The sequence below is a fragment of the Crotalus tigris genome, unplaced genomic scaffold (assembly GCF_016545835.1).
Source record: "Crotalus tigris isolate CLP2741 ecotype Arizona unplaced genomic scaffold, ASM1654583v1 scf7180000018716.860359, whole genome shotgun sequence".
In the NCBI taxonomy this organism is placed as follows: Eukaryota; Metazoa; Chordata; class Lepidosauria; order Squamata; family Viperidae; genus Crotalus; species Crotalus tigris.
In genome coordinates this window covers 113,244-127,532 of record NW_024097164.1, presented here as the reverse complement: position 1 = coordinate 127,532, position 14,289 = coordinate 113,244, and the positions used below count along the sequence as shown (strand labels likewise).

General features: G+C 38.4%; 1 protein-coding gene across 1 annotated transcript in view; it reads right to left on the bottom strand.

Moving 5' to 3' along the window:
* Positions 1 to 7,399: 7,399 nt before the first annotated feature.
* Positions 7,400 to 14,289, bottom strand: part of EDNRA (endothelin receptor type A) — a 38,359-nt gene continuing 31,469 nt past the window's right edge. Inside the window, exons 7-8 of the mRNA XM_039355667.1 lie at positions 9,833 to 9,941; positions 7,400 to 8,643 (exon numbers count right to left, since the gene is read on the bottom strand). Coding sequence (XP_039211601.1) covers positions 8,503 to 8,643; positions 9,833 to 9,941 — 250 coding nt within the window. The 3' untranslated portion in view covers positions 7,400 to 8,502. The remainder of the gene's footprint in view (positions 8,644 to 9,832; positions 9,942 to 14,289) is intronic.

The window sequence follows — 14,289 nt, the reverse complement described above, 5'->3', positions numbered from 1 at the left end:
TAAACTTTCAACGAAAACTGGATTTCGGTTCTGCTTTTCCCAGAAGAAATACTGACCTATATCACTCTGAGGTGGTAAACCGTGTCTCTGGGCTTTACCATTTCAGACTTTAGGTAGCATTTTTTTATGACTGAACGTTCTTTCATATAAGATGCCAATGTTGGATATAGAATATTCAAGGATATAGAATATTTTATATTTTTTTCTTTTCTGTATCTTCTATTTTTCCTTTTAGTTTGCATTAGTTTCTTATTACTGTAATTGTAACTTTTAATAAAATTACTATTAAATATATATATCATAGGCTGACCATTATAAAGAGAATTCATATAATAAACAGAAGTAGCTGTACAGGAGGTAAGCATTTGAGCTTTTTGTTTAACTATTTTCAAAGGAAGACACGTCTGTGCAGAGATGCTTTTATGGATTACAGCAGGAAAATGATTCACTGCAGAAAAGAAATTGGAGGCTGATCACTTCTTTTCCTTATCTACTTAATGGCATCTTGTGCCAAGACAAACTGCAGGCCTGCTACTTCTGGTACCTAAATGGTAGGCTATAAAAAAAAAAAAGGGGGGGGGGAGGAAGATTTTGAAATAGTATATAACAGTTTTGTCAGCAAGAACTTTTCCTGTCCCTGCATGAAAGATATCAAGTCTTTCTCAAGACTTGAATAAGAATGTTTTACAAGAAAATATATCAGTCTACAGAGCTTCCTCCCTCATACTGCCAGTTAAAAAATAAACACTATAGATGATTAGAATAGTATCTTGTCTAGTTTGACATATATGGTTAAACTTCATATCATTATGCTGATGGGGCCATCTTGCTTTTATTTCTGAGTTTATGTAAGGAAAAGCTCTGGAGAGAGTATGCATGGGTAACAAGAAATCAAATCATTTTAACCTTCCTTTGATTACCTCCTCCACAAAAATCCTTAATTAACACAGTCGTAGGAAATTGTGGGGGTGATGATGATTAAAAGTCCAGTATATCCTTACAGGAAGAGTCCAGCTTTGGGTTTACAATTGTTTTGATGTATATTAGTTAGCTATGTGCTTTTAATGCAGCAAATATGTTTCCAAACTCAAGCAGTATGATTCATAATTTATATCTTGTCTAGTTTAGTTCTGGCTCGGTCAGTACATATTAGCAATCCTGAGTAATTTCAAATTTAGGAGACTGGTGGATGCAGAGACAAATGTCTTGGGAAAGTTTGTATATATTTTGCCTGTTCCATAAAAGATGGCCTTAGGCCTCCATGACAGAACTGGACAGTAGAGAGCAATAATGCCTGCATCATGCTAAAAGCTCTGCATCCAAAGATAGGCCATAAGTAGGTAAGCATGAGGTTTGTATCATGACATCATTGCTCCAATAACTATTACTTAACATGTTTTGCTATTGTTTCCTATGACAACAGCCAAATTAATTGGACAGCATAGAACAGACGTCTCCAAATAGTAAGATTCCCAGCTGATATTATCAGTGACTAAGGGAGTTGTAGCTCTAACAGATTTGGAGTTGGGAAAAAAACAGACTATCAGACTCTCTGAATGAGAAATTCCTAAGAAAATTTGCAAATGGTTGCAAATTTGTTCTTGGAATTCAGAAAAGTGACAACATAGTATCTGTAAGAGAAGCATCTATTGAATTCAACAAATAAAGTCTAGCTGAATATTTATTTAAAGAGTAATTACAGATTGAGGTTTGATCTGAAATTATGTAAAGACACTGTGCAGTTTGTAAAAGACTGACAAAATTGAAAATTACCTGTCAATCAGCAATTAATTTCAACAGCATAAAAATAATTTGCTGAGAAGAAGCTGAGGTCAATATTCCTTTTTCTGTACAGGCTCAATCAACCTATATTTTAGATCACAATTCTTCCATTGATGTTCTTACCTACTTACATTATTTTAACTTTGCATTCTTTCTGTTATTTTTATCTTACATTGTTTGTATTATTTTTATTTAAAAGCAAACCAAATGAAACCAGGTACACAATAATAGTTCAGGAAAATTTATCTATGCTCAAGTTTGAGAAAAGAATGTATTTGGGAATATGTTGAAACAAGGTCCCAAGATCCTTCAAATCAAACCCATCTTCTGATTTTTCCTCAAGTCTTCTTTCTGAATAATCTATTTAGAGAAAAGAGAATCTTTCATTTGTTGTTACCGTTAAACAGCTGGTAGTAAGATGTCAGTTATTTAGATTGAACTGCAATATTATCAAACTAGGTTGGAAAATAGTAAAAGAAAAAAAAACCCTGTTTTTAAATAACACTTTATAGCTATAATAAGGAAAAAAAAACTTTCATTTTGCAGTAACTTAGGAGAACAGCGTTTCTTCCCTTTCCTCTGCATCTGGTTCCTTTTGGTCTTGGTGGGAGAGAAGTCAAGCTCTAGGTCCCTACAATGTGGGGTACCTTAGAGCTGCAGCCTTTTGCTTCTTTTTAACACTACTGAAACCATTGGGGGACGTCATCCATTGATATAGATAGTGGCATTGATAATGTACAACTATACATCTCTATCCCTAGTCAGGCAAGTAATACTATGGCCGTGCTGGCTGAGGATCTGTAAGATGGGGAAGAACCGGCTTTGACTCAATCTTGGCAAGATGGAATATCTCTCGATTTTTGCCCTTCCCAGGCCCAGAAGATACTCCATCTTTGACTCTGGAGGGGATGGCACTCCCCTGGACCAAGCTGGTGCACAATTTGAGGGTTCTCCTAGGTGCATGGCTGTTGCATGAGGAGTGGCACTGGTGTCTAGTACACCAGTGGCTAAGGGACCTTTGCACAATTTATCTGGTACACCAATTGCTACCTTTCTGGACTGGGAGACCTTGCACAGTGGCTCATGCCCTGCTGATTTCCTGTTTGTATTACTTCAATGTGCTACACATGGGCTACTCTTGAAGAACATCCAAGTTGCAACTGGTCCAGAATATGGTGGCACACCAATTAGCTCATGTTACATCTCTGTAACAAGCAGCATTGGCTCTGACTTTTCTTCAAGGTGTAATTTCAAGGTCAGGTTATTAACTTTAAATCTCTATATAGAGCAGTGGTTCTCAACCTGTGCGTCGCGACCCCATTTGCGGTCGAACGACCATTTCACGGAGGTTGCCAAACAACGCAGTCCGCCATTTTTCCCCCTTTTCCTTAGCTGTGCTACTCTCTCTTATTCTATTGGCTTTTGAAAGCCAATAGAATAGACTCTATTCAAGAGACCCTATTCTATTGGCGTTTGAAAGCCAATAGAATAGACTCTCTTGAATAGAGTCTAATTCTATTGGCTTTCAAAAGCCAATAGGAATTGTCCAGGCTGTCTCTGCCCTGCTGAGCCCACCAAAAACGGTGCTGCAAGTTGTCTGCAGCTAAGGCGAGGTTTCTGGATGTTTCCACCACTCCCTGCTGAGCAACTACTAAATGTAAGTAAAAGAGGGCCAGGGGTGGGAGGTGAGAGGCCGGTGGGCGCAGGGAGGGTTGCTGGCACGTGTGGGGCCCAGTGGGTGGCTTACCTCCCTTGGGCTGGGCCAGCTAGTGGCCCAGCCGGTGGTCGGCCTGCGCCGTCGCTGCCGCTTGCCAGCTACACCTCGGCCGGCACGGGGCGGCACCACGCATGCGCGGCACTCCCGGGCTGAGGTGATTGCTGGGCGGCCCGCGTGCAGCTGCAGGAGAGGCGGCGGAGTATGCACGCCTCCTCCTGCCCGCCCACAGGGAAATACAGGTAGTCCTCGACTTACGACCACATGGTTGAGGTCACGGCATTAGGAAGGTTGAGAACCACTGATATAGAGCCAGGTTATGTGTGGGACCACTTCTCACTAAGGACATCTACTGATCTTACTAGATAAGACAGGGTGGGCACATTCCTGGTCCTATCCTTTAAATAATGGCATTCTATGAGATCTAGGAAATGTGCCTTCTACGTAACACCCCCTCTCCTATGGAAAACCTTCCCTCCTAGTCCCCTAGCAGGGAACTAGCAGGCCCTAGCAGACTCCTAGCCTCCTAGCCTTCTGAAAAGCACTTAAGATCTGGCTTTTCTGCCAAGCACTGAGATAGGGTGAGACTGATGAAAGTTTTTGTGGTAGACTGCTTGTTAAAGTTTATTATGGTGTTAAGTTTTTACTATTTGTGGTTTTAATAGATATATTTATATATTAATTGTGCAGTTACATTGGTTTGGAACTGCCCACATATCTTCTGCATAATAGATGGCTATATAAATGTTTTAAACTCGTAAGTACTTATAAAATTGTTCCAAAATGCAGATTCCTAGAATATTTGGAAGGGAAACAAAAAATACTTTGTGTTTTCAGTTAAGATATCATCTGCTCAAGAAGATTAGGGATATAAATGCCTCTCATATTGCCTCAGCATGTATACATTTATACACATATACATAAGCACACATGGAGAAAGATCAGAAATTTGTAAGTTATGAAAATGTTTGTTTTCTAAAGTTTTCTGGGTAAAAAAATACTCACAGCATGCTCTTTTCCTTTATTATAGAGCAATGTCAACACATTACATTTTATTTGAAAACAAGAAATATGTATATAAACAGAACAATTGCTATGACACGTATATATCAAAATACTATAGACATTTACATAGACATTTCATATATACAAATTACAATATCATCTTCTATATGAAGATGGTGTAACTGTTCAGTAAATTGATCTTAATTATACACAGAATTGTTTCTACTTGAAATTGTTGAAGGTTCAAAACCACATGGTTGTTTTGCGTACTTAAGCACAGCAGACATCATAAATTGGTTGACAATATTTTGTAGCCATACAATGTAAGTTGTGTTGTTCTAAGCAATCCATTTTGCTGGGAAAAAATGCTGCTTATAAGACCCACACCATAGACATTATGATAATAATAAAGAAGTCATTTGGATTATAATGATTTAGATGGATTCACATTTTACATTTTCATTATATTTTTTTAATTTTGATTTTCCTAGAAGATACTTCAAGCATCATATATGAATTCAGTAAATAAGAGACCTACTTAAGTTATAATTGCTGCAAAGGAATTCTGAACATTGAAATAGTTACCAAAAACTGAGCACTATAGAGAAAGAAGAATAGTTGGACTTAGCTCAGCATGTAATTTTGAGTATATTGGCTGCAATTCACTCGTCCTTCCCATTAAAGTTAACACGATGGATATAGCAATTTAACTAGTTACTCTGATAGAGAGCTCCATTATCTTTAATGACCTAAAATAAAAGCAGGAACAGCACATCAATGTTAAAATGCATTAAGACCAATATTCAGTAACTGGATCCCTACTTAGAACAGTAGACTTTCACTGTTCTAAATCTTTTCTCAAAGCTATAGATCAGATCCTCCTATTCCATCCTGCCCTTGGCTTTCTTTGAGACTTTCCCAGCTGAGATTTTCCAATACTGGGCATCATAGATCTGAATATCAGACAAAAGACTAAAGTTAATAAAAGGTTCTTGCCTCTAAACCTGGAATCCTATTTCCCAATTAAGAGGAGGAACCAGGTATGCTACTGTCCATCAGGCACTGCAGGAAACAAAAGAATTATATTATTATTTACTTATAAAAAAAATCAAGATTCCCTTAAATTGGTTATCTCTAAAAGCCCATATAAAATAGTTTGTTTGACAGTAATAGAGAAATGATTCGTTATCTTTTCCAGGGTGTTTTCTTACTACCCAAATTAGCTTACAACCTTGGACTTTCCTATTGATCTCCACCCAACTAACTAGAATGGATCTGCTTAACATTTCAAGAATAGCCAAAATCAGCTGAGTGCTGTCATTCGCTGAGCTACCTATTTATAACAGATAACAAAATTTGAATTCACTGGGATTTATCTCAACTCAATCCAAATATTAATTATTTCTATGAAGAGTTTTGAAAACTTATTCAGAAGTGTTCTGGACCCTGTGTGAACAAAAGTACCCTTTGGTATTCATTAATTCATTATCTCTAGGCATCCATAAGCGCAAAAGCAAGATGTCATGCTGCCTTAAGAAATGGTTCAATACTGCATAACTCTTAAAGAAGCAGAATATGATTCCCAAGCTGAAGCTCCTTTCTAAAAGTGAAGACATTTGTTTGGTATTTTAATGTAAGCTTACATAACTTTTTACCCATATGCAAACTGAAATTGTGGTTGAAAAGCATGCTTCTCATTTTTGATGCAATTTTCCAATTTATAAAATATACAAGTATGCATGTTATGAAAGAGTGCATAGAAATGTCTATATTAGTGGGAATAATGTGCAGAATGCACAATATTTGACAACTTGCTTGTCAAGACTTGAAGTATTATAAATTATATACAATATTTTTTATGAGAGGCGTTCGTAAATTTATAAATGAATTTTCATGCACACTTTTAAAAAACAAATTTATCTAATGTGAAGTTAGTTGAAAAAAAATTAAGACAAAAAAGCTAGAAAAAGAGAAGACTAAAAACTAATATATTTGTTCACCCCTATAGTACCCCCTCTAACTTAATTAAAATAGAAGAATATGTTCAATAGACTCTTTTGAAAAATTCATTTAGACTCCTAAGAGTTTTTAAATACACATTTACCTAGGCAGGAATTATGTGTGCCCTGTTCTATTAGAGATGTAATTTATTGTAGAAATCCTTCTGTAAAATTTTATTTCTCCAAAATGAACTACAAAGAATGTTTGGTTGATAGTCTGTTCTCAGACTAATTTCAGCAGTCCTTCAAAAGAGACCATGTCAAAACTATGGACAGATCTCTCCAATCCTTGGCAACATGTTGTGATAGCAAAAGGAAGAAAAATGGAACAACATCCAAGCAAAACAGGAAAAAAAGGTTGGCAAAGAGAAAGACCATCATTCGCATCTTGATTCTGCCCATCACAGAGGTTTATGTTTTAGGATTTGTCTGCAACAGAATGCCAGAATTATCAATCTTAAATATATAATTAACAATTGAAAATGTAGCATTCATTTTTATGAAACAGAATTTAAAAGTGGTTTTATATACATTGCCATTTTTTACAGAATTTGGTAACAAGTTTATATGTAATTTTTTACATACTGAAAAAAATCATAGAAACCAAAAAAGATGCAGAGAAGGATAATAAGGAAATATAAATCTTTTAAGAAGAAATGAGAGGAAGTGGGTATGTCTGACGTTGAAAAGTCTGAGGGGGAAATTTAAAAGCATTTTTTAAATATCTGAATGGCTATCACAAATAGAGTGCTGGATATGGTGTAATGGTCTTAATTTGTCAGAAGATAGATTCCAGTTGAATGTTATAAAAAGTAAGTACAGTTCAACAGTGGAATCATGTGCTATGGGGAAATATGTATGTCTGTTGAAAGATATTTTCACAAAGTACATATATCATTTTGTGTCTGCATGTGGTTTATTTAAAATTTCCCTGCTAATACACTGCTCTACCTTTTGGGCATAAGTTTATGTCCTAAAGGTTAAATCCTAATATTATACCTGTATCCACAAACCGGTGGTTGGTAAAAAACCCCGCACAAAAAATAATATTTTCTAAATTACATCTCATTTGTTACATTACAATACATAAAATACTGTTTAGATCTAATCTAACACATATATTATAGTTATAAAAATGTTTTCTGCTGAACATGGTTCTAAACATGAAATTAGTCCTTGCTTAATGTCCATTCATTTAGCAACTGTTCAAAGTTACAGCACTGCTGAAAAAAAAATATGACTGGTTCTCACATTTGCAATCGTCGCAACATTTCTGCAGTCACATGATTGTGATTCAGATGCCTGCTAATCATTGCACATTTATGATGGTTGCAACATCCTGCAGTCACATGATCACCATCTGCAACTTTCCCTGCAGTTTATTTCTAACAAAGTCAGTGAAGAAGCCGGCATTGAAGGTCTCAAGCCATAGTCATGTGATATCTTGCTTGATAACCATGGTGATTCACTTAACCATGTAAAAATGGTGGTAAAATTGGATGTAGATATGTGATGCTTTGCTTAGTGAAAGCAATGCTTAACAACACATTTTCCAGTCCCTATTATAGTTGTAAATTGAGAACTACCTATGGATTAACTAAAATATTTCCTGAAAAAACAATGGTGTTATTACAGAGCAGCTACAGGTCCTACGTTTTCACAATTCTTGATATCCAAGAAAATTCAATAAGATTATAAAATTAAAATGATATAACAGAATATGCAACATAACATACAGCTAGACGTTCTGGCTGAAATCTGTGAACACTTTGCAGAGTACTGGGTCAATTGTTCTTGTTTCTGCCAAAAGTGAATTTCTTTATAACAAAAAGAACCATTTGGAATCCATTTAGAGATTCACTTATGCACAACTGTTCTTTCTGCTCATCTCTGGAATTAAGTGCTAGAGCACAGAGCTTCCAAATAAATAAGTTTGTTGAATCCTAGATATCGTATCTGTTGTCTTTTCCTTAAATTCAGAAGTACAGTCTTTGCTGAATCTCAGTTTAAGCTGTCTTTGTGGATACTCCGCTCTGTATTGTGATTATTCAGTTCATTAGTTTTCCACTGAATGCTGGTCCCATTCATGGGGACAGAGGACATCTGACTTCCTGTCCGGTGACAAATACAGCAGAGGCATGACTGGCAAGAAAAAAAATTCCAAACATTACTGGTTTGTTTGTTGGTTAATTTATTTTAATGAAGGCTCACTTTCAGTGGAGAGCAGAATTCTCCAAATTGTAGAAAGCCTGAGTAAATTACACTTCAGAAATGGAGAAACATATAGTAACCATAAAATACAGGGTAAATTTACTCTTAAGCATACCTAATTTCTTGCTAAACTGTGATTAATATGTAGTTAAATGTAAACAGATAAGAAAAATGTATTTCTTTTGTTTCATTGTTCCACACTTTCAGCTTAACTAGACTACAAAACTTTGAAACTTAGAAAAGAGATTTGAAATTAATGGAATAATATAGCTCTCTTAACAGGGGTTGTTAGAAACCGATATGATTTGTATTTCAGCTAATTCTCTCTTCTCTTAAAAACAAGAATTGGACTAAATTATGAAAGAAGTGGCAACAGCTTCTTTCCAAGTTATGCTGAGTTTAGTACAATATAATAATTCTTGAGCTTCTATCATTCTGGCACTTTTTGACTAGCTCTGAAGTGATCCCCTCCCCATTGGGAACCTTCCATTGATAATTGTCGTTTCCATCTGAACTGTAGTGTGAAGTAAAGAAACTCAAGTTTTTAGTTCTGAGATTATGTATAATTATTGAAGATCTAAATTCAATATGTATAAATATTGAAGAACTAAATAAATCAGCCTATTTATTTTTTGTAAATAGCTGCATCATTAGTAATGACTGAAATGGCCATTGTGCTAGTAAAAATGAAACAACTTCGTCTCTTTGGGAAATAAACCTTCATATATGTCTTCATCTAATGTGTAAAACTAGACAGGCTTGTGACTAAATTTATCAAAATAATCAGATTTAATGACATCAAAATATAATAGCCCTGCTCAATGCTTTTCAAATGTATTAGAAAAAGTTCCAGAATTATCAGCCACTATGAGAAAATCCTGGAAATTCTCAAAGTTCAACATAACTGAAGGAAAGAAAGTTGGAAAAGACTGTTGTAAAACATCTACATAAATGTTCCTAAATGTTTATTTGAGCAGAAAGCAGGTTCTAAAATTTAAACATCAATATTTCAAAATATGGGATCAACTTGGAAAAGGATGAATAGTATTCTGTTCATCTTTCACATTTTGTTCTTCAATATTGTTTTTGATAGGTTTAATTTAATCTTTTTGGCTCTTACCTGGAAACAGTTTTTGAACTTCTTGCTCACAAAATAGAGCGCTATAGGATTAATGCAGGAATTGATGGTTGCTAGATTAATGCTGATATAATCCAAAGTCAACAAAAAACTAGGATCAAAAACAGAAAATGTTACAATCCTCCAATGGTGAACAAATGTTCCCCCAGCCATTATAATTTTGTGAAACTATGATGCTACAGCTGTGTCTTCTTCAAAACTATCCAGTGTCTCAGGTAAAAATAGATAACAGAATTGCAAGTGCTTAGAAGAATTAGGGCTATGAAGCACATAATTCAAATAACAAAGCATTCATAAATGAACAGAAACATAATACAAACCCTTGGGTTAGAAAGAGTAAAATTCGGGAGCCATTTAAAATATAATGTGGGTTTGACAGGAAAAATGATGGCATAACAAGAAGTTCTCGAATTACAACTGAGCTCAGAATTATGATCTAAAGTCATAAAGTCTAAAGTGGTTGATAAGCAGGTTATGTGATCGCATCCAATTTTATGATCTTTTTTGCAGTGGTTGTTAGGTGAGCACTACAGATGCTAAGTAAATGTCGCAGTCACTAAGCAAACGATGCAGTCATCAAGCAAACACAGTGATGGTTAAGCAAACCCACAATGGGCTTTTTTAATGACAAAATAGAAGTAAATGCCAGCTTGCAGGAAAAAAACATTGTAAATTGTAGTCATGTGACCACTGAATGCTGCAAAAAGCTGTAAATACGGAACAGTTGTCAAGCACCAAAATACAATCATACAATGGCGGGGTGGAGGATGGCCATCAAAACTAGATTGTAAATACCTTTTGGTTGGTTCATTGAAATTTTGAACCGTTGCTAAGTGCCTGTTCATAAGTAAATACTATCTTATTGTTTATAATTAAGATAATTAAGAAGACAGAGACCTAAAGATTACTTTCTTTCTAATTATTTGGGAATAGGCTCAATAGAGGTTATTTATAAGATTGCCTGGATAATTCTTGGAATAGTTGGAAGACAACTGTCTTTTAACCTGCTTCAAAAACAGGTAACATAATATTACAAAGCCAAGGTGCATAACCTAGACCACGGGTCGGCAACCTGTGGCTCCGGAGCCGCATGCGGCTCTTTCAGCTTCTACTGCAGCTCCCATTTGTAGAGAGGGAGAGACAGAGACAGAGCACTTGCGCTTCTCTCTCTCTCTCTCTCTTCATGCGGGCTTGCAGCCTTGCAGGGCTCCTGATTGGCCCTCACCTGGGCACCCCTCCCCCTGGGAGAAGCTCAGCCAGGAAGTCTCTTTCCTGGGCTGGCCCCATCCCCATGTGGCCGGGGAGCTGCGCGAGGCAGCCCTGGGATCCCCCCTGGGAGTGGTCCGCCGGAGCCTCCGCTGAGTGGGCCAGCCCTCCCGCAAGCCGCAGCCCCAAGGGAACACAGCCCCTGCGATCTCCAACCAGTGCTACTGTTGGCCCCGCTGGCCAGGAAGGTGCACCAGAGTCCCGGCTGCCGACAAGGTGATTGGCCCGCTTCTCTCCCATCACCTGCTCTGCCCGGTTCGAGCCTGGCTGGAGCAGTGTTGGTACTTCCAAAGGTGGCTGCTTCAACGTTACATGGGCAGCCCTCGGCCATTCCCCTCCCCTCTGCACCTCCAAATTGATCCCTGGGCTGCCGCCTGTGACCCCCAACGATCTCCAACTGGCTCCTTTGGCGAAGCAGCTCTGGGCAAACGGGCTGCATTTCTATTTGCTTGGGCCTGCAGCTTTGAAATGCAGGTGACTGGCCCCCCAGTGATAAGCATCTGTCAATTTCCCAAGGGCTGCCTACTGGAAAAGGAGAAACAACTCAGGGGCGACCCCCCACCTTAGGGGCTAGCTTGGCTGCAACTTTTCTGCCCTGCAGCCTTTAGTCAAACATGCTGCCAGTGGCTCACAATGGATTGGTCAAACCCAGCAGGTAGCTCTGGAAGGCTCAGGAGCAAAAAGAGGGAGGGGAACAGTGAGAGAAAAAATGGCCACCCCCATCCTCACCTTCCCGCAAGATACACTCCCCATTTCCAGGACCTCAGACCTGTGTGGCCCTCCCTCAAGGCATGAGGATGGACAGACATTTTAAGAAATCTTTTTATTTACAAAGCGGGTGGGGAACAGACACATGGAATGTGGGATGAAGGATGAGTGGTCAGGAACTGCTTGGCATCCCAGGATGAAGAAAAAATCAACCTGGAATCAGGAAGAGGTAAACAATCTGTCCCTATTGCTGGGTTTTCCCCGCATGCAGAATCCAGGGCACGGCTTACATTGGTGGCCTCCCCTTTAGGTGGTGACACACTCGATGCAGAAAAGGAGGGTCCCAGGCACAGAGCAGCTTCCTTTGCTGCCCCCTGGCTTCTAGAGTGCAAGGACTTTGTGCCAAGTTAGACCACAAGGAAATTGCAAGCTTTGCTCTGTGAGCAAGATTCCAATCCTCCCTGCTGCTGAGAGGCCACGTGGGCTGCCAACCTCCATGCCAGGGGCAAGAAACATGACTACAGTTCTGACTTGCACTGCAGATACATGGAAATGCGCTGTGTAAACCAGTGTTGCCCAATCTTGGCAAATTTAAGACCTGTGGACTTCAATTCCCAGAATTCCTCAGCCAGCATGGTTTTCATGACATTTCACGACCCAACTAGGTAACATCATTCATACTAATGGCTGGCTGCGGAAACGCAGCAAGGGCAGGAGAGGAGCACCGGTATAAAGCCAGCCCAATAAGAATGTCCGTGGTATGTCAGCTTGTCAGAGAAGAGCGTGAGGCCGGCTGGCCAGGTGAGCAGAAGATCAGAGAGAGAGAAAGAGGAGAGGGAGGGAGGGAGGGAGGGAGGGAGGGAGGGAGAGAGAGAGAGAGAGAGAGAGAGAGAGAGAGAGAGAGAGAGAGAGAGAGAGAGAGAGAGAAAGAGAATATGAATATATGTGGTTGTCCTTACTGGACTTTTAGTAAAGAACGTTTAATGAAATATTTTGATTTTTTTTTTAATTGAGAGATGAGGTATGGGGATAAGTATGCTGTATTTAAAGATGGTAGATAAGCTACTAAAATTATTTTTACCTGTTGGGATGAAGGAGAAAGGTTTTTTTGCCCCTCTTTCTCCTGTCCTTTTCTCCCCCCTCCCCGCAATTTTTTTCTTTTCTATTTTTCTATTTGTAGTTTTTATAGTTTGCACCGGCTTTTTATTTCATAAAAACGAGGAAGACTCAAATAGACATTGAGTATTTTATTTGAAAGTAACCTTCGACCCAGCATCTTTTTTTTGGGGAGTTCAAAATGTTTTTGTTGCATGCAGAAATAAAAATTTGTTTTCTTTGTAGCAGTTCATTGATTTCATAAATGCAACACCCTATAGTTTTTTTATACATAGCATAAAGGTAAAAAACGATATATGCAGTGTTATCTTCATTTTAGATATCAAAAGGGTTTTGTGGCTCCCAGTGTTTTCTTTTCTGTGGGAAATGGGTCCAAATGGCTCTTTGAGTGTTTAAGGTTCCTGACCCCTGACCTAGCCCCATAGGTTGCCTGTGGCCCCCTAATTCTTGGGAACACCACTCTTTAGCTCTATCCCAAATAGCTACTGAATTTTAATGTGTAATGTTGAAGAAGGGTTAAGTTATTAAATATATTGCATTAATGGTATAATTAATGTATTGTAGTTTAATTACATTTATATTTAATTCAAGTTTAATTTTTGTCCTGGCCTTCCCCACCTTTTGTAAAATGGTCCCAGCATATTACTTAAAAATCAAATGGAACTGCAATCTCCCAAGAAATTGAACACCCTATTTAAGGAGAAAGTGGAGATAAACTAGAAGAAAGACAGAACAGTCATGTTTACTCTTATATTAATGAATTTATGTTATTAAAATTATGCAGTATATCATTAATGAAAAATTAACCACAAAAAAACCCACCATAACCTATTTTTAACAGTAAGGAAAAGACCTTTGAAGACATTTTTGAGTCTCTGGGCTAAGTATCAAAGTCTCCACTCTTTGGCTGTCTAAACCAGAGCTTTTCAACTGGTGATACGGTGGTGCATTGGCACCTGGCAGCTTGTATGCAGCCCTGCCCAGCCTAGCCAAGTATAGTGGGGGAGGGAATGAGCCAAAGCGGCACAGCGCAGGACTTGCCATGAGAGAATCCTCAGGAACTGCAGGGCTGCTGGGGCGAGACAAAGGATTGGCACTTCCGGCATAGCCAAAAGAGAAAGGACGAGGAGGGGGGCGGAGACAGGAAGGGATATAAAAGGAGGCAGTTTTGACGCAAGAGGGAGAGAAAAAAAGACGCCAGAGAAAGAAGCAGAAGAGAAAAGGCTTTTATCAGAGAAGCGGTGTGTGTGTGTGTGTGTGTGTGTGTGTGTGTGTGAGAGAGAGAGAGAGAGAGAGAGAGAGAGAGGAGGGTGGAAAGACTTTTGGAGAGGCGTTTGCATGAGAATGGG